The sequence below is a fragment of the Antrostomus carolinensis genome, unplaced genomic scaffold (genome assembly GCF_000700745.2).
Source record: "Antrostomus carolinensis isolate BGI_N321 unplaced genomic scaffold, ASM70074v2 scaffold2262, whole genome shotgun sequence".
Lineage (NCBI taxonomy): Eukaryota > Metazoa > Chordata > Aves > Caprimulgiformes > Caprimulgidae > Antrostomus > Antrostomus carolinensis.
The window spans coordinates 5,893-33,675 of NW_010297402.1; the positions used below are offsets into that span (position 1 = coordinate 5,893).

The following is a 27,783-nucleotide window of genomic DNA, read 5'->3' on the forward strand; positions in this document are numbered from 1 at the left end:
ATACACTTTAAGGTTTTAAAGAAATTGGAGAATCAGAACTTCATGTGCTCTTTGTCAGAATTGTTCTAATAGTTTCAGAATAAACTATACTATCTAAATGAAATCCAGAGTTTATGGATTAAAACCTTGCAGAGAAATTCCTGAAATGAGAATGGGAAGAGAACTTTACCAAGGAAGTCTAGAAAAGAGCAGTTGTGTCCTAGAGAGTGGATAGGTATAACTGAATTTTGTACCCTTAGCACAAGAGTGGTTTCTAAATCTGATCCTCTTCTGCTTGCCATAAAAAGATAGGATGGTGTCCTGCTGGCATGTTCTGCAGTTCACTTGAGTCTGCTGTTAGACTTTACTTTCTAGGTCCCCACACATTCTTCAGACAAAAGATTCTGCATGGTCCTAGTGAGAAAGAGGCGTTTTCACAGGAACTCATTGCCCAATTACGCTGGCTTGCTCATTGTACAATTAAGTTGGATGTTTTACTGGGTTCATCTTAGCTTGGCCACAGTAGATTCCTTTTGGAAACAGGCCACTGGTGGTTAATGAAGATCGTTGTGTATTCTAGCTGAGCTTGTACTGCAAGGCAGAGACTCTGCTTAAGAACAGCCACTAGTATGGTCCTCGGGAGTCTCTACTCTGCTGGTTTTTATTGTAGTATATCCAAATCTAAGTCACTTTTCTGCATGTTTTTTTTCTCTTTTTTACTGTATTATGTTGCTGCAGTGATGTTCTTTTCTTGTCAGACTATTTATGAGCTTTGTATTTGTAGTTTGTTTTGCAACAAACTGGGTTCTGCCCAGGTGCTTTTTCTTTCTTTGCAGTTTGGTCACCTCTGCGATTGTCTGTCTGTTAAAATCACTCTTCCTAAAAGTGAGCTACCACAAGAAAAGGCATAGCTCTGGCATTACAGCATCAGAGCAGGAATTAAAGAAACAGTATTCTGACTAGCAGTGGGTATTTTACTGAGAGGTATATTCTAAAATGGAGCATTAGTTTAATTTCTACAACCTCAACAAGAAAAAAATTGTTCTTTCTCAATACAACAGGAAAAAAAAGCAGTTATAATTGACAGCAAAGCTTACCAAAATATTCTTTGCTCACGTTAATTACAAAAATTCATATGTCTGAATCCAGGTTACATGAATATTTGGATTCATGACAGAAAATGACTATGAATTATCATGGCACTGTATTTGTTCAAAAGAATAAATGTTACTTTGTTGTTGTTTAAACTTCGGTGTTCATAGAAAATTCCATTGTGTAATTTATCTGCAGGTTTTTAATGCGAAAACAGCAGAGCTCTTGAGTCACCATCAAGTTGAATTACAGCAGAAATTCCCTAAGGAAGGGTAAGGATTTTCTGTAGTTTTTTGTGTTAGTGTACATTTTGGAGGAGCTTATGTATTTTTATCAATGAATGATCAGAGCTGAAGTTGATTAATAATGATTACGAGCATAGTTTCTCCTGTAAAATACTGTGTGGTAGGAAAGATGCCATAAAAAGCCCTACATTGGGTGTCTGGTATGTGCTCTGAGTTATGTAAACTAAAAATACTTAGTGTTTGACTTTAACCACTTTATTATGCTTTTTTATCATTTAAATTAATTAATTTTTTTTATTATTTTAAAATAATTATTAAAATATTATTATTTTAAAATTATATTTTTATTATTTAAATTATTATTTTTATTATTTAAATTAATGTATTTAAAACTTAAACTTTGAAGTTTAAATGAGACTTAAAGTCTCATTTAAAGTGGTAAAGCTGGTCATTTTTACAATTTAATCATAGTCTTCAGCTTAGTCCATAGAAATTGCTTGGTTTGTTCCCTGAGGTGTTTTTTTTTGTTTGTTTATTCTTAACTGACCAAAAGCTTTGTTTTATTCTATATATAGGACTTTGGCAGCAGAGTATATGCTTTTAATGTTTTTTTTTTTCTTTCTTTTTATTAACTGGTGTTTACTTTTTGTTAAAGATGGGTGGAACAAGATCCAAAGGAAATTTTAAAATCTGTCCATGAGTGTGTGGAAAGGACTTGTGAGAAACTGCAACAACTGAACATAGACATCACTAACATAAAAGGTATTCCTATTACTTAAGGGTAACTGAGAGCTTTAACGTACTCATGGTTGAGCAAGTCAGATTCTCCAGTTTTTAAGTCAATAAGTAGAAAAGTGTCAGCACATGCTGGCCTCAAAGAAAATGTTAAATTGGAATTGAGAGCAGTTTGTTTGGGAGGAGTAATGAGAAGATATGTCCTTCATGTGCATTAGCCATGCAAAATCTACAAAGGAGACTTAACCTATTCTTGCAAAATCACAGAGACAAGTGATGAATGAAGAAATTCTGCAATTTAAATTAGGACTTACTGGGAAAAGCTAATTTCCCTGTCAGTGTTGTTGCTGTCTCAGTTTGTGGCAAAAAAAAAAAAAAAAAGAGAGAGAGATTTAGGGCGCATAGGTTAAGCAGCAGAAGTTGAATGATGAGTTTTTAGAAATAATATTTCTAGATTTTAACATGAAAAAATTGGAAGCTTTTTATTTCCCATTTACTTTCCTCTTCTCCTTACCTGTTCCTCCCTCCTCTCCACCTCTCCCTTCCCTCCCTCATCCCCCAAAAGAGGAAAACAAACTTTCTGAAAAGGATACTTCTTTCTGTTTTGTCCCGAAGCCATTGGAGTCAGCAATCAAAGAGAAACAACAGTGGTTTGGGACAAGACAACTGGAGAACCTCTTTATAATGCTATTGGTAACTACTATATTTTCTGAGTATGTAATATAATAAAATCAGTGTGTTGTAGAAAAAAACTTTCCTAGTTTCCTGTCCAGATCTCATTGTGGCTTAGCCTACTAACTTTGATTTTTTTATATCTGTCTCATAAGCTATGTGTATGTGTATACCAGTGCAATTTAAAAAATCCTGTTCTGTTAAAATTATTAGTTAATAGTTAATAAATTACATTATGGGCTTTTAACAAAAAACACCGTTCCTGAGAGGTTTTGTACATCCCTGGCATGTAATGACACTCAAACTTATGATTAATCACTTCCTTTTAAATGAAGGAGCTTACTAAATTTTTAGGTGCTTTTGATTTAACTTTAAAGGAAAACCATGTTAAGCAGGTTTAATGAATACTTACTGATTTGGAATTTTATTTTTCATTCACCTTGGCTTTTCAGGTTATGTCAGCTGAGAAATGGTAATTGTCTAGATTTGCTCTTTTTAGGCCATGTCAATTGCCAGATTTATTGTAGTATAGTATAACTGAAAAACTAGGACTCTTCTTTATTAAAATATATGTTGTTTACAGCTTTATCTGAAGTCCAGCTGTACCTTGATAACTCTGACAGAGCACTACAGTTCAAAGTTTTCATAGAAATAGTAAATAATCAACCTCCTATTTGTTTTAACCTCCTAGTTGAATGACAGTCATGTGCTCTAAACAAAGTAGTATTAGTGATTTGCTTATACTCTGGTAGAGGAAAGTATATATCCTATTATGTGGAAAATCCTGTTTGATTTCTCAAACTGTTTGTTCTTCTAAATCAAATGAGTTTATCTAACCATTTTTAATTTTTGCAACAGTGCATTAAAAATACAATGGCAATACAATATTCTTTCAACTACATGAAAAACTAAAAATAAAGGCAGGAATTTACTGGCAAGAGCTCTAGTTTATTAGAAGCAGCTTGTACATGCCACTTTTCATGTATTATATCAGTTGATCAGTTAATTTTACTTGTGTTTTTAAGTGTGGCTTGACCTGAGAACCCAGTCAACAGTTGAACGGCTTCTTAAAAGAATTCCAGGAAAAAACAAAGCCTTCTTTAAGGTAAGAGATATTCCAGAACATTTAAATAGTAGCTGAACTCTTATTGCTACAGTATATAATGTTTTGGAAAAAGTAAGTCAGCTTTAGCTTCTAGTCCCTTCTTATCTTGTCAAGTAATAAAAAAAAAGTGCTTAATACTATACTACAGCTCTGAGACTGGAAAATGTTTCTTTTCCTCAAAATAAGTGGTTAACACTCCTTACATATCTCACTAGAGAATTTAAATGAGTAATCGTTAGTGAGACTTATTCATGTGTGACCTATCCAAAGATAAGTAAACTTCACACACAAAAATTAAGAGCAAGTATAAAAAAACTGTTTGGAAAATAATTTATTGAAGTGAAATATATTATCCTTTCTCATCTTATGCCTTAATATTGAAATCAATTGCAACCAATCTGAGAAATGGGAAGAAGTTTTATAAAGAGCAAATTGGTTCTTTTTATTATATGGAGAGATATATATATATTTACACCATTTGAAAAAAATAAAAGCTTGCAAAAAGGTGTTATAATTCTTTGATTTATATTTTCCTTGACTGATTGTATAAACATTATGTATTTTATATATTATGTATTTTCTTATAGACAGGAAATGGATGTCACAAAGCATATAAACTTACTTGATTTTTAAGTTCTAGTAGAATACAAATTCTCTCTTTCCTCTGTCATGCTACTCATTTTTGTTGTCATTACTTGCTGTCTAGTCATATGGAGATATCCTAGATAAGGACAGGACTTCTGCAAACAATTATTGCCATGTAAATGGTCTTTGAACTGCATTTGGATCGGCTTTGATCTTTGTCCATTAATGCAGTGGTCATTTGTTTTTGATGTTTTCAGACTTGTGTATTGTGTACTTAGTACTTATTTAAATAACAAGCTTGTGTGATTTCTCTGAGTTTTGTGTCTTTGATTTTTCTCTTACTATCACTATTTTTATAGATAACTACAGTATTTGTGGAAAAGATGTGTGCATGGTCTTAAAATTATTTTTTAATTATTTTACAGTTTAGGACTGGTCTTCCACTTAGCACTTATTTTAGTGCAGTGAAACTTCGATGGCTTTTGGATAATGTAGAAGAGATTAAGCAAGCAGTTGATGATGGAAGAGCTATGTTTGGGACTATTGATTCATGGCTTATATGGGTATGTGTTTGTGAGTTTTATTAATGAATGAATTTCCATATTATGCAAATTTCTGTGCAAAGTACTGTGACACATGATGCCCACTGATAACACAGTGGTGTCAGTACAAGCCACTAAAGAAATTCCATTGAAGTTCCTCACAAGATGAACTTTTACTGTTCCTGTATCGCTATATTTTTTTGTAGATGCTTATGAGTAGTTTACCATTTATAAGTTGCTATAAAATTTTGCTCATGCTTTTCAAAAAGTCTTGGACTTCAGAAAGGTGCATTAACCACCTTTGCAGTATAAGAATCCAGGAGGTGCTGCCGTACCCTTATTACCTCTCTCATGACTTTGTTCCTCTATATCAGGACTGCCTCTTTAGTTGTTGCAGAAATATCAGAATTCCCAGTCCAAAGCTGAAAGCTTTGTAAATCTAGAATTATTTTTTGTAATTTGTTGAAGTAAACCTATATATTTTCTTGGTGAATACTGTTGATATTGTTTTCTTTCAGAGTTTAACAGGTGGAAAGAATGGAGGTGTTCACTGTACAGATGTAACCAATGCCAGTAGAACAATGTTGTTCAACATTCATTCCTTGGAGTGGGATCCTGAGCTCTGCCAGTAAGCTCAGTTTTTCAATTATACTGTTGTTTAAATAAATTCCATAAGGGATGTGTGAAGAAACTAATTTAATAGTAAGAATCTCTTATCTAGAGTAAGATCAGCAATTACTATTGTATTTACTGTTAACATTAATAATTAAGATTCATTGTTCTCCCAGTGTCCAAATTACAACTCTCTGGATTGATTAAAAGTGGTAGAGCCTTGGTTTTTTCGGTAGGTGGAAAACTGGTTGATGGAAACAATGACATTTAATAGTTTATTCCTTAATCAGATTTGTAAGATGTTTATATTGATAGTGTCTCTTTTAAATTTAAATTTGTTAGTAACAATATTATAAAGATATTGCTGGGAGAGGAATGACTTCCCATGTGAAAGAGTTGGATACATCTTCAAAATATTGAACCATATGCTGGTTTTCTCCATAATTCAGTGTCACGTGCTGGAAATGAGGAAAAAAGTGTAGTGATGAATTAAACCCTAGAAATCAAAGTTCCTTTTATAGTTTGGGTTTTTTTTTTTTTTTAGAGCTTAAACTTATTTAAGAAAATAAATGCAAAATGCTTTCTGATTTAGCTCTGACCATATATATAAATTATTTTGTATTGTGTTCAGGTTCTTTGATATTCCTATGGAAATACTTCCAAAAGTACGAAGCTCCTCTGAGATTTATGGCCTGATGGTATGTTTTCCTGTTAATCTTGTAAAAATATAGCTGTGTCAATGTAGATTTTCAGGATTTCAATAGATAAATACTAATGGCTTTTTTCCAGACCAGTATTGTTTATGATTAGTATGTCATTATCTACTGTTGTGTAATATTACATGAAGTTGAGTATCTGTTGTTTTTCTCTATTAAGTGTCGAATAGACAAAACAAGATGGGAGAGGTTTCTGTGATAAGAATAACAATTTGATTTTTTAATTACAATTTCTTAATGATTTAGAAACTACCCACCAGAATGGAATGTATAATCAGTAGATTAAAAGAATGAGATTGCTGATATTAGAGCACAATATTTTTAGTTCTTGTACAGTCAAAAAGAAGAGATGAAAGTTGCTATGGAAATCTTCATGATCTAAGGAGACTGGATGAGACGTGGTGTAATGTCTTATTTCCATATAACTGAAGGCAAGATTTGTTAGTTTCTGTGAACGCGAAAATCACAAGTGACACCTTAGATTGCTTTCTTTTTGAAAAATGAAGTTCTCTTACCATGTATATTTACATGGCACTGAGTAAAATCACACTGCTTCCAATGCAGCTGTGAATATTACTTAGGAGGAAATCATTAATTGGTATCACTGGGCTGAGGTTTCAAGTTGGGTGCAGCACCAACTCTTCAGATACACTGGCATCTAATCCATACTTAAAAGCTTCAGAATTGAATAAACTGAATGATGTGATTTTGCATTTTTTTCCTGGTACTTTGCCCTATTGTTTACTAAGAACATGTAAGTGTTTTGTAATTAAGACAAGTTGTGAGGTTTTTACTTAAAATAAAGTAATTTGCCTGAAATATAAGAATTTTTGCTAATCTGTTAATGGAGATACCACTAGAAGCCATCGCTGACTTTGATTAATGTGAAGATTGAACAACAGTGAGTTTTATTAAGCTGAATGAGTGTGGTAAATGGAAACAGATACTACCTGGCAAGTGAAACAGAATAGCTGGCCACTTTAAATGTCAACTTTTGTTTCTCTTCCCCTTTCCTTCCATTTTTTTTCTTTTTCTCCTTATTGCTGACTGTAGAAAATCTGTCCTAGCCTGGTGAGTAGAGGCTTCCATTAGGCTGACTGCCTATATCTTATCCATTCTGTTCAGATGCTGTGCATTTCCATTGGTTTAAGGATTAGTAAAAGCACACTTTCTAGACCAATAAATTTGGCAGGTGTTCCCAGATTTGAGATATTACAGTTAGAGTTCATGACCAAGTTTTTTCTAAAATGTAATCTTGATGTATGTGTTAGCTTTAATTTGCAGGGTGTTGAATATTTATTTTTATAGTGAAGTAAAACATACAGCTACTGGCTGATAAATGTTGTCTGTCTTATCTTATAAGCGGGACATTCTGTCTACAAATATTCATTTTATTATAGTGAAACATCAGATTCATGCAGGAATTTTTCGGTTCATTTATAAACTCAATTACTTTAAATCCAGTTAATTAAAATGAGAATTTAAAGAAAAAATCAGATTGGAAATGCACTTGCATGGCTTCACCGAAAATAGATTTTCACAATTTCACAAAAACCAATTTAATGAAAGAAGTAAAAATAATCAGAGTACAAGTTTCTTATGATACCTATTGCGAGAATGCAATTGAAAAATTATACAGTAGTGTTTGGAAGAAGTTCTATGAGGGACTTAAAGTTCTGTATCTTAAAATGAGGCATCTGTCTTTGCTTAGTGTGTCATCACAGTCACGTTTTTTTCTAGTCACTTTACCATTTTTGCACTTTTGCATTTTACACTTGACACTGACCTAATTTTCTGTACTATGATTTCAACAAAATTTATGTTAAAAACTGTTGAGATGACATAAATTATACCTGTAAATTTCCCGCTCTCTAATTTTTAGTGTTTTAGGCATGAATGGCATTAAGCTGAAGTCCATTGTACACCTGAACTGAACCATATTGCTTAAGTGACTCTTCTTTGTTTTCCTTTTAGCATGACAGGTTTAGCTTCTTTTTTATTGCCTTAAATTGTAGTCATGGAAAGCTAACTTGGAACTTTTCTTTCTCTTTTTGTGAATCAGAAATCTGGAGCTTTGACAGGTGTACCAATTTCTGGGGTAAGTCCTACTTCAACTCAGCTTCTGACATGAGAACCTGATACTGCATGAAGATATCTTCACTGGAAAAAGCTTTAGGATGGGTGAATCCTGCTACAGATTAAGTTGATAGGTTTTTATTTCATTATAATCATGAAGTGAACTTTTGAAGTTGAATTATTACTTGACTAGGTTCTTCATTAGTAAGTTATGAAATACAGCTGACAGCTTTAATGCATATGTGCAGTGCCGTTGGAAACTTAGAATCTCTAAGTAAATGAGTAACGTTACAAAATGAAAGCAAGCTCCACTTTGTATATAAAAGGAGTTCAGTGTATATGTAATCCAGAAATGTTGGTCAGATTCTCAGCTTTTTCCAAGATAACATGCATAAAGATAGTAAATTCTAATTTTGATTTCTGTAATTTGTTCACTGTAAATAGCAGGACACATTTCATTTGCAGTTCTTATGAAGGGTAGTAAAAAGCACAGGTTATCTCTATAGACTTTTCCTTACTTCCAGTTACCTGCATGCTCCTCATAGATTAGAGTTATAGTTAGATATATCTGTTCATGTTCCTTTTTCATGCATGTGATTCATGTGCAGACATGCGCTCAGAAAAAAAACCCTCTCTTTTCAGTGCTTGGGTGACCAGTCTGCTGCTCTTGTTGGGCAAATGTGTTTTCAAGATGGGCAGGCAAAAAACACGTAAGTTATTATGAAAGTTGTGAGATAAACTATACATCACTCTTCTGTTTTGAATTGTTATGTTCCCTTTCAAGCTAACTTCCAAATGCTTTTGTAGTTACTGCATAACTACAGCTCTGCCTTTTGACTGTGTTGACCTACAAAGTAAACAGTGTCCTGCTTTTTATATAAAATAATGAAGATACTAAAGTTAAATGGTTTGTGAGATATATTTTGGAACAAAGTCACTGTAAGGAAGTATCTCTGTGTGACAGGAACTTTTTTATTTTAAAATTCTCCAAAACACAGATTAAGACAGTTGCAGTGTCATTTAAATTGTGACCTTCAGTTAAACACACAGGCCATGTGAATTAGATTACATAGACTTCAATGACAAAAAAACCACAGCATTGAGAGATGGGAACGCTTCATTTCCATTACTGTGCTTAGTTTTGCTTCAGTGTCTAGCTCAGCATAGAGAATTTTCCTTTTTTTAATTTTTTTCCTATTTCTGTTCCTCAGCCTCTTAGTGTCACTTGTTTAAAAGAGCTGATCAGTTGAATCAGGCAACTGGTGTAATCAAACATTCATTTGAGGAAAAGCACTCTGCTTAAATGACTTACTGTTCCATTTACAACTGTGTGCTTAACTGAGCATGTAGGTACACACACAGTATTGGACTTTCACAGATTTAATTACACATTAATCTATACTTGTTGCTCATTAACTTTCAATTTATCTTTTATATTTATACACAAATTTAATGGTTAGTGGACTTGTATTTTAGTAAAACAAACATGATTCTAAGTAATATTGTCACAAAGTATTTTTATAAAAGATACTTCTATAATGCAGGAGACGTTTTGAAAAAAGTCTAGCTAAATGAAAAGGCAAAACTAATATGTTTTTAATCTATTTATGTTATTGCTTTACCTTTTTTCTCTCCAGATGTAACTGAAGACTTTCTCAGTACTTTTTTGAGCTATTAATTTTCAGGGTATTAATAAGGCAGAGAACTTTTATAATTTCTTGGAATAAGTTCAGAATGGATTATGAGTACTTTGTACTCTTTTTATTAACTGTGTTCTTTCGCGTGTGTATGCACACATACGTGTGATGTGGTCTTCGTTTGAGAAACATGCCATTTTTAGAAATTTTTGAACTGAATATATTTAAAGAAAGCCCTCTTCTTTGTGATAGGAACAAGACTTCTTAGTTTTTCCTCTTTAAAAGCTTGAATTTAATATTGTGAAATATTTATTTTATAAAGTAGCTTTCATAATCAGCTTAAATTGAAGTAGGTAAACACTGCCACCAAAGAGGAATTCACACTTATTTTTCAGCCATTTCTGCTCCTTAATCAACTATTATACAAGAAATAGGCAGAGAGATCTGGGACTAGAATTTTCAGCTCCAGGCTGCATTGAAATCAGCTTTTTGAGGATGGTTTTTTCATCAGTTAATGGCAACATAATCTTCAAGGGGCAAAAAGTGGTGTCTAGATTCTCCACAGTGGAGTTATGGATTCATGAATTGCAGTAACAGGTTATTCTTCAAACATCCTGGTTTCAACTTTCCTTTGCTTTCATGCTAGGTATGGAACAGGATGTTTCTTGCTGTGCAATACAGGTCAGAAGGTCAGTTGCATTTTTACAGTTCTTCACTCTTTTTTTTTTTTTTACAATCTTTATTTAAGTTCTTCAGTACAACTATATATTAGCCTTTCTTAAACTTATTAGTGACAATTATATTACTAGAGATAAGGCAAAATGCATACTGAAATCTGAAGGAGTAGAAAGTAATAATTTGTTCAAGGTGTTTCAGGAAGGCTCCATTTCCTAGCTCCTTAAGTTTCCAAAAGGAACTTCTGTAGCAAGTTTCTTGCTCTTTCCTTGTACGTGTTTCTTAACCTAAAAGTGCAGAGGATTGTGTTACTTAACCACATGCTTTTCTCCTTGTATTGGCTGTTTTATTTCTTCCCTTTGTTTTCTCCCATTGTTTCTTTGTAGCTGTAGTTGAATAAATAATGCAAAGCTTTGGCTTCCTTCTCATTCACACCTTCTTCTAAACGTCCCCAGTTCTCTTCTATTGGGAGACTGGAAAGATCTAAGACAGCTTGTGCAAATAAGAATTAACACCAGTGATCTGAGGGTTCTATCTTAGGTGTTTATTTAGAGTGACTGATAATTTGTTTACACGTTCTATCCAGAGAAGGCTTTGTCTCTTGTTTATTATCCTTTCAATATATTTATTTAAATATTTGCTGCCCCTGTTCATGCCTTACCTGTTCTTTCCCCTTTCCCCATTTAGTGTGTGTTTTCTGAGCATGGCCTTCTAACCACAATAGCTTACAAACTGGGCAGAGACAAACCTGTTTGTTATGCACTAGAGGTAAGTACAGTAATTTCTTCCTTTTTATAGTGATACATGTTCTTGTTTACTTGTGTTTTGTAGTATCTTTATGTTATCTTCAGAGAAACTCTTCAGTTGCATGGAAATCAAAACAGCTTTGTGTTATAGCTTGTGTGCCTCAAGGCTTATGTGTGGTTTTGGTTATCCCTATCTCCAATCTGTATCATGTAATCTAATAAAAATATTTCTACATTGAGTCATTTATATTTTCAGGGCATGGTGGCTAAAACATCTTTTCTCTTACACAGTCTTTCAAATCTTTAATAAATGTCATAAATACATTTTTTAAAAAATTGTACTGAAAACGGTTTTAAAAAGAGGGAAAAAGTATTAGTGTTTCAGTTATTCTCTCATAATAAAAGGCCTAACTAAATGTCTTTGGTTTTTATTTCATTCTAACGAATTTTACTTCTAACTTTTAAAAATCTGAACCAAATTTCTGGGACAGGAGTCCTCTAACAGTTGAGCTTTTTTTTACCTACTAAGACTTAGGTGCCTACTTCCAGAATTTAATTTCCCAGTTCTCCATGCAACTCTGAGGTTATCCAAGTTCTGTAGAAAATTTGATTTTTACTATGACTTCGGGATTCATTGGTCTAAAGCTCTGCTTCTTGAAACACAGATCAGCTGAGCTCCTATTTGGCCCCAAAGCTTAATCAGGATCAGTAGGATGATTATTCTTCCACCTGTGTTGCTTAGTGGGCTTGACCTTATATTTATTCTCAAAACATGCAAGCTGAATTCTTTGTTCCCATTGAGCTTTTGTAGAGAGCCAATGTTTTCCATGTAAAACAAAGACAACACACAGGATTTTCTTCACTGGGTGAATAGTTTGTGGCTTACAGTACTTGACTAGGCTGTGGGAGGCTGTGTTCATTTCCTTTTTTGTTCCCTAAGGAAAGTTGATCTTGCATTTGCCATGTTCTGGTGAACTTTGAGGTTTTCATTTTGTGCAGGTGTGTGAGCGGTTTATTTTATTTTTAACACATGTTCTTAAAGCAAGAACTGGAACTGTCTTGAGAGTGATTTGTATTTCTGCATGCTGAAACACGTGGGTGTTTACTAATCTCCAAGTCTTTAATGATATTATCTGAAGAAGTGGCTTGAACAGAAGATATTAAGTATTCTTTATCCTGTATCCATATTAGAGTCGTCTACAGTCTGCTGGTTGAGACACTTTCCAGAGAGGCGCAAGAAATGTAGATCCAGCCTTTTAATCAAACCCGTATCTTGTAACTGTAATAGCTGGCTGGTTAGAAAACACCCCTGCTCCTTCTAGCAGTGGCTTTGAATGAATATATAGTGCTACTCCCATTTTACTTGGTGAAGCTTAGTCTAGTAGACTTGAAACTGTCTTGTAGAGAAGTCCATTTGGACTTTAAAGTGAGATGACAGCCATGCCATTCATCTGTGATATGATGGAGCCATTCAGAGTCATTTGCTGAGGCAACTGAGGAATTTTGCTGGCAAACACATGTGCCTAAATTTCCTGTCTGTCTGGGCATTTGTATTTAGACTCTAGACATAATCAGTCTTGATTTTTTAAATTAAAGCGTAAAAATCTTAATTTGTCAGAAAAAAAGAAGGCTGAGGCCACTGAACCTCGTGACTATATATTCAAGAGAAGACCTAAATTAGAGAGACCAGAAGACTGCCTAGCAAATGGCATGGTAACTCCCCTCCATGGAAAAAATCCTACAATTATACACCTTTTCTACATGGAGCCTGCTGGCATTTTCACATGTCAGACTCCAGCTGCCAGGAAACTTGTGGTTTGGTTGTGAGCATTCCTAGGAGTGGTTTGTTTGTGAGCATTCTTAGGAGTGCTTTGAGCTGTAAAGCTGTAAAACTGTAAGGCTGCAGTTGGAGGCCACAGCTACCCCTCCTCTCCAGTCTTGTAAAAAGGAACGCAAAGCTATCAGTTGTCTCCTACTGGTGTCATGATTTTGTTTCCTTCAGGGATCTGTTGCAATAGCTGGTGCTGTTGTTCGTTGGCTGAGGGACAATCTAGGTATCGTTAAGACTTCACAGGAAGTTGGTGAGTTTTCACAATTTGCAACTGTTTAGTTTCCTATGTCTTGATTTCTCTAATGTTGAGTGAAAGCTCAAAATATTCATATAAAGAAAAGCTGGAAGATATGTATATTTCACTGTGTTTTAACAATTTGTTTTGCATCCGTGAAATCACTGATACATGTATTTCATACAGCACATCAATATGGTCTTTGAAGCCCTTTGTCAGCTTTGTTCTATTGCAGTCTGTACATGTTAGTAGTTTCCCTAGCCAGCAGATATTCAGTACAGTGTATTTCCTGGTTTCTTACAATACTGAATTTTCCAGAGCCAAGAATATTTTAGAAGTCTCTACTACAAAACCCAGAGCATATTTAATCCTAAATCTACATATTCATTCCTGTCATAAACATGGGAACTTGAAGCCCTACATACACAACAATTTATGTAGAAGACTTCATATCCATTGAGTTAGTGACCTCATTTGCAAAGCTGCCTCTAAAAGGAATTGTGGAGGATGGTAATTTGCTTTGACTAAGAATACAGTAATCCTTTAGCATTTGGGTTTTCTGTTTGAGCTGAACTGAAACAAGTTGGTGTGTGACATTACAGAAGCTAGGGATATATCAGACTTTGAAAAAGGAGAAAATGTCGGAAGCATGCAAATGTAGCAGTTTGAATGTGACTGATTTAATGAGATTTATGATTAAAAAGCAATTCATTATGTATGTTTAATAATTTGGTTGTCTTATTCAAAGGTGGAAAAAATTAGAATTGAAATTTTATGTAAAACTTCAAAGACTAGGCAAGAACTTAAAATGTCAGTCTGTTTTTCTGTGAGAAAGCTTTGCAGATCATACCAAAGAGTATAAACTACTATCTTGTGAATTAACCAACTGTTGAAACAGTACAGTACCTGTTGACTTCACAAGTTTGACTAGACCTTTGGAAGGTTTGAGTTTCTAGAACTTCAGTCTTGTCAGTGTTGTTAAAGTGCCAGTGATGTGGGACTTCATCATCTCTTCCTGTTTCCCTGAACATGTCCTTCCTTCTCCCTTCACTCCTTTTTTCAGTGGAATCTGTATGAAAGTACCATTTTAAAAAGACTCTTTGAATAAGTTTTCTACTTCTTTTCTCTATTGCTATGCTTCTGTGATCAATGCAAACAGAAGAAATTTACAAAAACAGAAAAAAATCCTTTCTTGTTATAAGGAGCTGCACATTAGCATTGCTTCCTTTGCAGTTCTAAATGTTTAGATATAATTTTTTAAATTACAAACATTTTAATATTGGGGAGTTCAGATATCCAAAGTTATTACTCAGATATTAAGAAACTTCAGATTTCCTCGTAGCTGGCCTTGTGATTAAATATGTAAGCTGAGAATTTAGAACTGTAAATCCATTTGAAATTAATGGGAATTTAGTTCTTAACTCCCTTTGGTCTTGATCCAGTTTCACTTGCTTGCCTTGACTTGAATGCAAGTGTAGTGTGACCCTTTGGATTGCTTTGAAGGTTGCATTCTTTATCCACAGGATACCCTTTGAAAATGTTACAGGATCTAGGTCAGAATATTGAGTACATTATTTCGGGTTTTGGTTTTGATTTTTCATTTTACATTTCCCACAATCCCCTGTGCTCTATTTCCCATTCATATTGTTGCAAATGGACAACTGGTTAACGAGGAGCAGAGTTCCAGAGTTAGCTGTCCTTTTGAATCATGTGAGGCTTGATTATTTTTGTATAATATTCTGAATATTTTCCCTATTTAAGTAATAAGAGCACTAAGTGTTGGTGTTGAGTGTTGGTGCAGTTGTACAAAGCTAAGTGAAGACTGTTTCTGTTGTGCATTAGAAAAACTGGCCGCTGAAGCGGGGACTTCTTATGGCTGCTACTTTGTGCCAGCATTTTCAGGACTGTATGCACCATACTGGGAACCCAGTGCAAGGGGGTAAGGATCTGACTAAACACTGCATTTGCAGGGAGATTTAATGATTTTACAAATACTGTCTCTAGTCCTTCCAGGTATGTGAAATAGTTCTTTTTGTTCCTTTACATGTCTGGATACATCATTCTCTGTGGTATCCTCAAGCAACAACTGTGTTTCCCTTTTGTATTTAATCTGTTCAAACCAGTAACTGCTGCTGGGAGAAAAAGGATTAGCTAGCTCAGCTACTCACCCTCCTTTCGCCACGCCAAAAAAAGGGGGACAGGGGAAACATTTCAGAGGACAAGTATAAGATAGTTCTATCATTCTTGACACTAACAGGGACAGCTTTTTTTCTTCACACAATTCTGGTTCTGAAAGGATTTTCATCTCCCTAAAGAGAAGGAGGATACCTGGGGAAGAGACATACCTGTGAGCTGCCAGGCAACAAAAATAGAAAATGAAGAATTTATTGTTGGTGATTAGTTTTCTGAGCTCAGTTTCCTGTGGCTGCTGCATTCACTATCTCAAATAATACGGCTGTCTAATTCTTCCACACTTCTCCTCCTTCTCCTTCCCCTTATGTCCAGCTTTCTTTCCAGTCTGTTGAATACTCTTTTCTCTTCTACTTCTAGTCCCTTGCCTAGTTGTTAAGACTTAACTAGCTGGTACTAGTTAGAATTGCTAGTTCAAACAATAACCTTCTATTTGTTTTTTCTGCTATTGTGAGCTTGCCTACTGTTGCTGGAATCACAACATGTCCTGGGAGTCACAGAAGCATAAAAAATTTAAATATAAAGTAACTTTCCTAAAGGGAAAAAAGAAATCTTAAAGAGTATCTCGTTCCCAAGGTTTTGAGTAGTTGCATCTTTAGAATGTAGGTACTCTTTGTACATAAGGAAAAAAAGAAATCTTTGTGTTATATGTTTTTACAGTTTTTTCAGATCACAGTGCTTAACTTTTTAACTGTTAAAAGCTGATCTTTGGAAAGCCAACAACTAAAAATGTCCTTTAATATCTTTGAACTTACATGTATCCAGCACCAAATATAGCAGCATTTCTGTGTAGTACTCTACTATCCCTCAGATGTTGAAATAGAATAAAACAATGATTATTTGCTCTGCAGTTCAGAGTACATTGACAGAATTCAGCTTACTGGTGGTTAGACGTAGCATAATTTCCATATCCAAAAATCTCTTTGAAGGTACAGAAGCAACTGATGATCAGAATAGAACTGAAAACAATTTTAAGCATTCAGAGCACAGCACTGACCCAGCTGGGCTTTTCCTTAAGAACTCAAAGCACTAGAGAATTTATTAAGATTTTAGTGATAGGTGATACTGTTTTTTAAAGAAAAATCTTAGAGTGGGACTAATAAGCTTTGAATTAGAAGGCTTAGGTCTGAAGTAACAGTATATGTTTGGTGAACAAGTATGTCCTAACTGAGGTTTTTCTTCTCTTCAACAGTATTATCTGTGGCCTTACTCAGTTTACAAATAAAAACCACATCGCCTTTGCTGCACTAGAAGCTGTCTGCTTTCAAACACGAGAGGTAAGGGCAAATTAGATCCTAAATTCATTGTAAATTAGTATGATAACAAGGACTGTGGCTATTCAGGAAAAGAGGGTATTGAAAAGATTTAATGAAGATCAGTCATATGCTTGATGTTGTACTAGGGTGCTATTCTTCTCTTTATGTGGTGCTAGTGTTGCAACACTGTTCCTGTGGACATAGCTACAATGATCTGATTGGGTAGTACATTATTTTGGGGTGGCAATCCTGCTTTTTATCAGCACTTAAAATAAGGTGAATATATTTTGTGAATATTTTGAGAGGCAGAGCATAGAAACATTAAAATGACAAGGCAAGTACCATAACTAAAAATTTGCGTTAGTTCTACAACATAAGAGACTACATTTTATATTGTCTGCTGAGTTGGAGATCGCTTATGTTGCTTTCGGTACACGAGAACAAAAATGAGTTAAAGCAAGACAGCAGCAAACACACCAGGGGTAATCTGGATCCACTCCCAGCCCGTTACATCTTGTGTTGCTTTAGCTGGCACCCTGCGACAGCATGCCTAAATTCTCACAGAAGCAATTAATCCTCCAGCCAAATCAAAGGCGTTGGTATCAGAACCTTCTGAGCTTTAGAATCTTTATGTCACTGTCGCCTATCATTTTACGCTCCCTGTATTCCATACAAATAGAGGAGAAAATGAAATCCCTAGATCCCAAAGGGTAACAGTCAAACATTAATTTGATTGCATGTTTTTAAACTGCTGTTATTTAAACATCCTGAGTTTTAAAATAACACCCAGCTAAAAGTATGTGAGAGGAGGAAAGCAGCTTGCTGTTTCTGTGGTGACACAGGGTAAGAAGTACTCATGTGAGAAAAGACAGCCAGAAATTTCACCCCAGCAGCTGCTTTTGAAGCTGTGCTAACAACCTCTGAGTCCTCAGAAAGTTGTGAAGGATCTTAGTAGTAGCATTTATCTATAGTTCTGGCACTAGAAGTCAGGATAAAGTGACAGGGAACTGATCTGACAGTCTGGTTTGCTGTCTGCTTCTCTCTTTCCTTGTCCCTCTTCCCCTCCCTTCGCTCATGTGACAGCTGAATGAACTTTCCAGCAGAAAATTATCCCTCTTTTTGCCGGGCTATTTTTCTGCTGGATTAATGGCCTCAGCTGCCTCGCAGAGGAGTGTAGCAAATGTCAGAACAAGAGACAGGGCACGTGGCTGGGAGTAGGAGGGAATGGAATAAAGCTGTCACACTGAGTGAGGGTGAAGTTAACTGAAGAGATTTACTATTTCCTCATACTTCAGTCAGTGTGCTTTTATCACAATGACAGGAGTGCCTGATGAGGTCTCTAGACATGCTTAAATTGACAGATTGAGTCTTAGTGACACAGGTAAAATATATGTACGTTTTTCAGAGATACATTGTTAGTTCTGTCTTGTCAGAAACAAACTTCTTCTGTTTTAATTCCAGTTAAAATGGAAGTCTTTTGTATCCCTTGGGAAAACCTTCCAATTTCATGTTCACTGGAGTTTTTTGCTTGTTTTATTGTGCCATCTGGAAGGGACCTTTGAAGGTCATCTAGTCCAACCACCCTGCTCAAGCAGGGACTCCTAGAGCACATGAACCAGGATTTTGTCCAGACGATTTTTTCATATCTCCAGGGAGGGAGATTCCACACCCTCCCTGTGCAGCCTGTTCCAGTGCTCAGTCACCCTCACAGTAAAGAAGTTCTTCCTTATGTTCAGGTGGAACTTCCTATGCTGCAGTTTATCCCCGTTTCCACTCATCGTATTGTTGGGTGCCAATGAGAAGAGTCTGGCCCTGTCCTCTAGACGTTTTCCCTTTTAGATATTTATAAACATTAATCTGATCCCCTCTGAGTTGTCTTTTCTCCAGGCTGAACAGGCCCAGCTCCCTCAGCCTTTCCTCAGATGAAAGATGCTTTAATCATCTTGGTTGCCCTTTGCTGAACACACTCCAGGAGTTCCTCGTCCTTCCTGTACTGGGAAGCTCAGAACTGGACACAATATTCCAGGTGGGGCCTCACCAGGGCAGAGAAGACGGGAAGGATTAATTGGCTGCTTTTACAAAACCCTAGAAAACCCACTATTCTGCATTTAATAGGTACTTGTAGGATAATGCCATGGTGTTACCAGTAGCTAAGGTTTGAGACAAATCTTACAGTTTTAGGAAACCCTCTGAAAAGCATATTGATAGGTATCAGTGAATTAAGTACTCCACTCTTTGTTAATTATCCCTTGTAAAGCCTTTAACACTTTTCATTTATTTTCACTGTACCCAAAAGAAGGAAACACAATTTTACAAAAAATTACACTAACAATTTATTTTTGCAGTCTTATCTGATGAAATGTAAAATTCTCAATTTGCAACAACTAATTAAAAATATTTCAAGAGGCTGCTCTTTCAAAACAGTTCAGTGTTCAGTAGTTCCTACTGACGTGTCTTCCAGATTGCCAATTCAAATGTTTTAATTTTTCAGTTTAATGCAACCAGTTAGAGAAAGTGTCTAGACAAACTGTAGTCAACTAAAGAAATCCATTTAGTATTACTTCTTCCTTTGTTAGCTTTGGTACATGTTGTGGTTGTCATCAGCTTTTCTTCAAAATTCTTCTTCTCAGACCATATAAGCAGCAGATAGGCTGGCTATAGAGCATCAGAGGAGAAAAATCTCCTACACGGGATTTCTGTAATAAACATAATGTATTTGCTGTATATGAAACAAAACTGCATTGTCACTACTTCTGTTTTGCCCTCTCAGTATACAGGGGAGGAGAATTATCTGCTTAACACTCTTCAGCAAATGCTGACTTCTCAGTATTTTACACTCTGAGGGTATCATGGATTTCTCTGCAATTAAATCATAACGTACATAACTCTTACTTCAGATTTTAGATGCCATAAACAAGGACTGTGGGATACCTCTAAATCAGTTACAAGTAGATGGAGGAATGACCAATAACAAAGTCCTCATGCAACTCCAATCAGACATTCTCTGTATTCCAGTAGGTAAGATGAAGTTACAACTACCTTTTCATTTTAAAGCTGAAAACAACATTGGTTTGTAATGGCTAATGAGGACGAGTTGGATGGCTTGTTTTGTTGTTGTTGCTGGTCTTTTTATACTGCTTGAAAATGTCGGGGTTTTCAGAAAAAGTTCTTAGGTCTTGCATCCAGTTTTGAGGTTCACTCTCCTAGGGAATCACTGACTTACTGTGTTGAAATATTATAGCAGTGTGATGGTATTGAACTTTAAGGTTGTCATACCAATTTCTAAACATCTAACAATTTTGAAATCAGGGAAATTAATGCTGTTCTGCAACATTTTGTCCCTGACAATCGTGCTCAGTGATAAATCAGAACTTTGTACCTCCATTGCTCATGTTTTGCTCTTGCATTTCAGCAAAGAGCAAATACCCTTTTTTCTGTTCCTTTTGCCTTCACAAAACTTTGATTTCATTTACAATGTCAGATAAGACGCACAAAGCACGTTGTCCATTCTGTTTCCTCCCACAGCAGCAACGAAGAAGGAAATAGAGATTATAACAAAAGTGGGAATCTTAAAACCAGTTTTCTTGGCATGCAAAACACAAAACAGAAACATAGAAAATGGAGTTCCTCTCTGAAGCAAATAAAAGTTTACAATATCATTATTCTGTTCCAACAGCAATGCAGCTACTTTAAAAATGATGATGCAGCACTTCTTTCACAGAAGCCCCCTAGAATGATAAAAAGGCTTTTTAGCTTGTGAAGGATGTGTTTCAATATACTACAAGCTCTTTAAAGACCTCACTTGAACCTGGAGCATTTCAGTGTCAGTGAAAAGGCTGCCTCGTTCTGAAGACACATTTTAACACCTGTAGCAGATCCCGAGTTTCTGAGTATTGTAAGCTATACATTAGCATTCTTAAAGATTCAGTGTGTCACTGAGTAACATCAGGATATTATACATCTTCATCTATACTGAAGACTGATAATTTGCTGCATAGATGTGACAACCTTGCCTAACATGCTGCTTCTAGAAAATCATTTAGAAAAACCTCATGATGTTTCTTATGCATAAATGTGAGACACTTCAGTGGGAAGTTTTTAACTCTAGAGATATTATATCTTGCCTTTAATAATACATAATACACAAGGCTCATACTACCCATGCACATACATAGTTAGCAGATGAAGGGATATGATCAATAAAATTTTAAAGGCTACTCTGAAGCAGAGAAGCAGGCAGTTCTAGAGTTAATGGCACAGATTTACCATTGACAGCTTGGGGGTGGGATAGTCTTCTATAGCATCTGTGGAAGGCAAACAAATCTAGTAAGTACAGGTGTGCAGCCTCTTTTAAGATGCCTTTCCAAAGTATAAATGCTTTTAATCACACAATAACTAGAACATGGGAACAAGACCGGTAATTTAGCCAGTGATCACTGCTTTGAGGAAGGAGGGAGAAGACAAAAAAAAAATAGTACAGAAGTACTCTAAGGCAACTGATGGTTGAGCTCAACAGCCCTGCACGTGGTATGAAAATGGACAATCGCGTGATTCAGTCTTGAAGGAAGTAGTGATCTGAGATATTTTAAAGACTTGAACAACTCATAGATGAAGTGAGCCTCATAACCATGTGAATGTCAATAAAATGAGGTTTGCAGTTGGTAAATTTAAAGAGAGCATATAGCAGTTATAGAAAATATGTATCATTCTGGATATATTTGTAAATCTTTAGTTCTGATGTCATCAAGGTGACTTTCATTGAAAATCATCGTGGCCTTCTCTGTGATTTACTTCAGTAAAGCCATCAATGCCTGAAACAACAGCTCTAGGAGCTGCTATGGCAGCAGGAGCTGCAGAAGGAGTTGGAATTTGGAGTCTGAATCCTGGAGATTTGACAGCAGTGACATGTGAACGATTTGAACCACAGATCAACCCAGAGGGTAAAACCCTTTCATATTATCTAAGAACTTGCAAACCTAGTATTTTATGTCCAACAGATTGGGTTTTTTCTTTGTTGCAGTCTAGCATACTGATACACAAAAAGCTATATATGAATATCCTCACAAATGTTGTAGATCAACTTTAGTTTAGAGAAACCACTTGCTGGTTTGGCCATTTATTGACTAGTAAGATTGGAAAATGGTTAAAACAGTGTAATTCCACAGGGGAACGTGTTGAGGATTTTTTTCTTTCTTCTTTTTGAAAGAAGCTTGGCACTGGGCATTGCAGTTAGTAGCTTTTGATTTATAGCACGTAAAATCAAAGAAATCTTGAAAGGTTTTTACTGAGAAAGATGTCTGCTAAAGTTCCTGTGCATTTGTGAGTTTTCATAGAAGTAGCAAGGACAGATCTACTATTTTGGGGAGACTTTTCTTTCGGCTTTAAAAAACCTACATTAGTCATTGGTTTTTAGCTATCTAACTTTTTCATCAGTTCTTAAGTGCTTCTAGAGATGGAAGGCATGTACTTGACGTAATTAATCCATGTGCAAGACAAATGCATTTTTGTCTTTTCAATTATGTCTTAATTTTTGGTACAGAATTCAGTTTTACCATTTTGATTATAATTACTGCCGTAATCCCTGCTTCAAGACAGTATTTTCAACATTGAAGGTTTCTAGATGAATAACAATTGCTTCATGTTGTCCTACTTGTAAATCTTCTCATTGGTGAACATGCAGAAAATTGGTTTTAAGGTTTATGTCTCCCTACTGTGCATAACTGTGGGGTTTGGGGTTGTTTTGTTTTGGTTTTTGTATTCAAAGCAGCATTTTATAATATTTGTTCTGTGTAGACAAACTGTACTATGTAAAAGAGTGGAAAGCTAATATTGTAGTGCTTACTTCTTAACACTTGCAGTTGTATTCAGATGCATTGAGAGGCTTTTGTGTTTGCTAATTTCTCAATTTCAGAAAGTGAATTTCGCTATGCCAGGTGGAAGAAAGCTGTGATGAAATCTATGGGCTGGGAGACATCTGAAGTGCCTCCAAATGGTAAATCAGAAATTAATGCAGATCAAGTATTATTAACTATCCAGTTAGCCTAAGTAGTTAATCTTGAGTTTGGTGATCCTTTCTATTCATACCATCTCTGGACTACTCCAGTGATTTAAAAATGATTATTTAAAAACACTGTGGAAACAAAGCAGTAAAATAGATAGATAGGTCTTCCTCTTGAAAGGAGAGCACAAGCAGTGTCTTGTAGGGCTCTAACAGGGGACATGAAATCAAGACTAACTGCAGGTTTTGCAGGATGGCATTTGTTTAAAAAAGAAAAAAATCTTACCTAGAAGAAGAGATACAGCACAATTCTAAGACAGTGCAGGAATTTCATAAATTTTCTTATACTCTAACCTCATGTTGCAAAGGAGAAAAGTTTCATCCCATGATTTTTCTTGCTATATCTTGCCTTTATTATTTGCTGTATAGGAAGGAGGGCTTGACAGCCACATCAAAATCTGTTTGGCCCACAAGGGCTAAAAGCAACTTATCATAAAGTGAAGAATTGCATAGACCTATTGTTTGCACACAGAGAATATACAATAAACACTTTTGAGGGACTGAACAAGAACTTTCTTTTGAAGTAGAGGGCTTTTTCATCTGCCAGATTTTAATTAAATAAAATTTACAGTCTTCTATGATCTGTGATTTGAATTTATAGTTCAGCATTATTTCAGGGTAAGTTTTTAGTCCTGAATCATCCTACAACACATCATTTCTGGGCCTTATCTTCATTTTGTTTCCCTTTTGTTGGAAAAACTAGTAAAATGAAAAGTATTAAGTAAAGAATCCTTGAAACTTCCTCCAGATTCCACAGTTGCAGCCCTAAAGCTGCGTGAAGTCTCTTACTTTATTCTTGAAAGCTAAAACTAAAATTTTCTTTTTACCACCCTATACGCTGGTTTAAGTGTTTTATTTACCACCTTTGTTGTACAAATAATTCTCTCAAGGCTATTTGGAAGAGAAATTGGTAACTTAGCACGAGTAACAAGATTCACTTCAGCATTGTCCATTATGGGTTAGTAGCCTTACATCTAAAGTCTCTGTCATGTATCCTAAAATCCCAAGCGCCTGATGTGTATCTTACTTACATATCTTTATTTCCTTTTGAAGGATAAAAAAATTCTGCCTCACAGAAAGTAAAACTAGATCTTGTTCTTCAGTGCACATGAAAAGGGTTATGTTTATCTAAACTTACCTTCAGTGATTTTCTAGTTAAACACTGGGAGGGAAATGTTATTTTCCTTAGCTTTGCTTTGAAACTTTGTCTTCTGCATGCTAGGAGTATTTAAGATTGAAGAACACTAGAAATGGTCTCAACCTAAGTAGTGCTAACAGTGGAATTTGGATTTCAACTCTTATATTGAGAGCCTGCTTTGAATTGTTGTGGGACCTATGCATAATCTTTTTAAATTTTTCTGCAAATGTCACTACGTTTGTTACTTTTTGCTGTTCATATGATTTTTAACACATATATTGCAATTTATATATATATTTCTCTTTTGATTTGCTTGACTGGAAACACCCTCCCCTGGATGACATCAGGTGACACTAGTATCTTCTGTAGTCTGCCTTTGGGTTTTTTTATTATGAGTAGCATGATAATGTTAATCGGAGCAAAGTACGTCTCAGGTTAGTTATTATTTGAACTAGATCACTTTCAAAACTGTCTTCACTACTTTTGAGTGTTGGGGGTTTTTGTACTCTGTCTATTTTTAGCAAAAATGACTGATGCTTTTTGTTGTTCATGCACACGAGTGTTTGAGGGTAGGAATTAGACATATGGTACCTAAGGGAACCAAGTGAATGCCATCTCCAATTCACCCTCATGTGCCACGAAATTCATAATTGTTAGACGTACATGAAACCTTGAACTGTCCCCTCCCTTTGTCTGGCTGTGCAGACTGCACACAGTTTGTAAAAAGGATATAGACTGGAGCAGCCTAGCAGAGTTTTGCATTGCCTGCATTACAGTGTGTGTTACAGTTAGAATAAGGTTCCATCCTTTATCCTATATTTCTTCTCATAACATTTGAAATTATTTTGAGGATCTCATTTAAATTAAGTGAAGACTCTTCTTTCTTGTGTCCCTGAAAGGCTTCATGCACCCCTTTCATTTTTCTGATCCTCTTGGAAATGTTGTATGGTTAGAAATCTTCATCTACTAAATCGAGAGAATATTGTTTTTCTACTTTGCTCTTGATGGATAAGTGAGTTTGTTTTGTGTAAAGAGAAGAGACCCTAAAAAAGCCTGTTTGCAAAACTGGAGAGAGGGACTGTGTGCATATGCAATGAAGATGCATCATCTTCAACCTATTAATACATGTTTTATTTAAAAAGAAAGTTCTTAATATGGCTGACGATGTTAGTTGCTTGTGCCAGCAGTAAGACATTTCATTAAGATATTGTTATGGTAAGAAAAATAAGTTTATATGTAATTTGTTCTTGTTGTTGTGTTTCATAATTTCATTACAAATAAAATGTTTTACAATATAGCCATTTTTGCTGCTTAGTAAGCTTTTGAGGGCTGGTTGTTTAGTTTTCTTTTTTTGTTTTGGTATTGGCAGGATTGGGAGGGGGCGTTAATTAAACAGACAGTTGAGGACTCTAGCATGCTCCTGTGATGATGAGTTTGTATTTTGTTTCTACTCATTCAGCCTGAATTAACTATTCTATTGTAATTTTCCTTGCATGGAAGAGACTGAGCTTGTAGGAGAACTAAAATCAAACTAAACAAACGCTAGGTAAAAATCAAACTGAACAAATGGATTAACATTGATTTACTAACTCTGGAATGTATCTGTGAATTAGAACAATCTTGATTATCAAGAATAAAATAAAACCAAATGTGAATAGGTGGGTAAATTTTTAACAAGCTGAACTAAGCAACTTGAATATTAATTCCAGGTCAGGTATTTCACCACATTGGGGATACCTAAAATCAGTGTTAAGTGGGCAGATAAGCAACTTAAATTCTGTATTTATTGCTTTTTAAAAACAACTAATCAGTAACCTGCATATAAATATCTAAACTTGCATTGCTGGAACTCATAAAAAAGGGGTTTTTTTTCTCCCTTCCCTAAGCTTGTCAGTACCTTTCTGACCTACAAGTGGAAAACGTATTCATCTCAACTTATACTGGCCTTCAGAACCCATTTTTGCCCTTGTTTTCACAGAACAGTTATCTATATATACCAATATATTGGTGTATTATTTACATGGTAAGCTTGGGGACAGGAGAAGTTACAAGACATTTCCAGCTCTTACTTGTTTTTAAAATCATGATGTCAAAAAAGGAGTATCATCAGTGATGGTATGTACAGGTTGTAGTTTTGCTCAGCTGTGTGTTAGGGTAGAACATGGCATATAGAATTTGAGTTGCTGATTGGAGTAGGGCTGCTTCCCATGAGGCATTGACTCTGGTGAATATCGTTTTGCTTTTAAAAGCCAGAACTATCTGACTTTCCTTCTAACTTTAGTGCAGGAGCTCCATTAATTAATTTGTTACATTTTATCTTTTAATGAAACACTGGAACTCCAACTCAGTTATCAGTTTAGTAGGTTTGAGGATTGACTCCACTGAGGATTGAATTCATCCTTCATGTGCTGAAACAGCAGTAAGTCTTGCATGGCAACAGTGCTGTTGTTGAACGTGTCTCTCTAGTGCAGGGCCATGATTTTATAACTACTGAAATGTGAAGGAAAAATCTGCTGTGGCAGAATAGAGAACACTAACATGGCAAAAACCCATTTACAGAACTGCTAAACTAACTGTCTTTTCGTGCAGCACCTAATGACTGAATATGAAGAACAATACTCTATTTCATACCATTTCATAATTTCATCAAAATCAGGTCAATTTGCTTGTACCTTATTTTATGATATTCATTCCTCTTCTCTCGCAGGGAAGAAAGGAACAATATTTTATTTCACTATTAAAGCGAGTTTTCTGTAGCGACTGGATTCCTTATGCTAAGGTTCTGTTAAGTTTTTCCCACTAGTTTTAGAAGTGGACATCTGAGAGATTTCAACATATTCTGAGGCTGTACTTTTTGGGGGGCTGAGACTTAACCGAAAGTGATACTCAAATTAGACTCAAATTACTCATAAGACTCAAATTTAAAGAAATACCTTTGCATACTTAAACTGGCACCTTTCAAGTGAGGTGTAAGTGAGGATTGGCTACGTATGGGATCTTATATGACATCTGGGATGTACTGTTCTTTGTCTTTTCTCACAGAATAACATGTCAGTGCTGACAGCAATGCTATATTCTTCCAGCTTGAATACCCTTTGGGGTTTTTTTTTTAAGAGTCTGTTTTTCCTTTTTAGTTTCTTGTGTTGTGATAATTACTGCTGAATTGCATACTAATTTACACACAGGGGTCACTGTGCAGTTCTACTCATTAGTTGCAATAATATTTCCAGAATTTCTGAAAGCTGAGCTCATATTCAGAAAAAAATAAGCTTAGGGTACCTTTCTTCAAGCCTTCTACTTGTTAAAAATTTACCCATCTGAATAGTTTGGTCTTTTCTCTCGTACTGTATGCACACAGTTAAGTGCCGGCTTATCTGGGGTAACAAGATACATCTAATTTATAATTTGCATAAACTGAAATCAAAAGATGGTTATACTGAATTCCTCCTATAGCTCAACTGTGTCATAGAGTGATATCAATGTTTTAGAGTAAATTCCATGTTACTGATGTATGTTCTTTTTTATTTAAGGTACTGGTAATTGAGACTACTTAATGGACTCTGGATGCAGCTGACTTTTGTTTCATTTTGGTTTATTGTCTGAAGAGATTCCACCACCATAATGATTATACTACTTGTGTGACTAAATCCATTCATGA

The 27,783-nt window shown here is 35.3% G+C and overlaps 1 protein-coding gene across 1 annotated transcript; it reads left to right on the top strand.

Moving 5' to 3' along the window:
- Positions 1 to 1,269: 1,269 nt before the first annotated feature.
- Positions 1,270 to 27,783, top strand: LOC104520404 (glycerol kinase; the record flags this gene model as incomplete). Its single annotated transcript, XM_010162088.1, has 19 exons — positions 1,270 to 1,343; positions 1,972 to 2,078; positions 2,667 to 2,744; positions 3,749 to 3,828; positions 4,839 to 4,976; positions 5,474 to 5,583; positions 6,199 to 6,265; positions 7,337 to 7,354; positions 8,346 to 8,381; positions 9,002 to 9,069; positions 10,643 to 10,685; positions 11,359 to 11,439; positions 13,420 to 13,498; positions 15,326 to 15,422; positions 16,866 to 16,950; positions 19,827 to 19,947; positions 21,726 to 21,869; positions 22,841 to 22,921; positions 27,656 to 27,783. Coding segments are annotated over 19 exons (1,521 nt in total), but the record flags the coding sequence as incomplete, so codon positions are not given.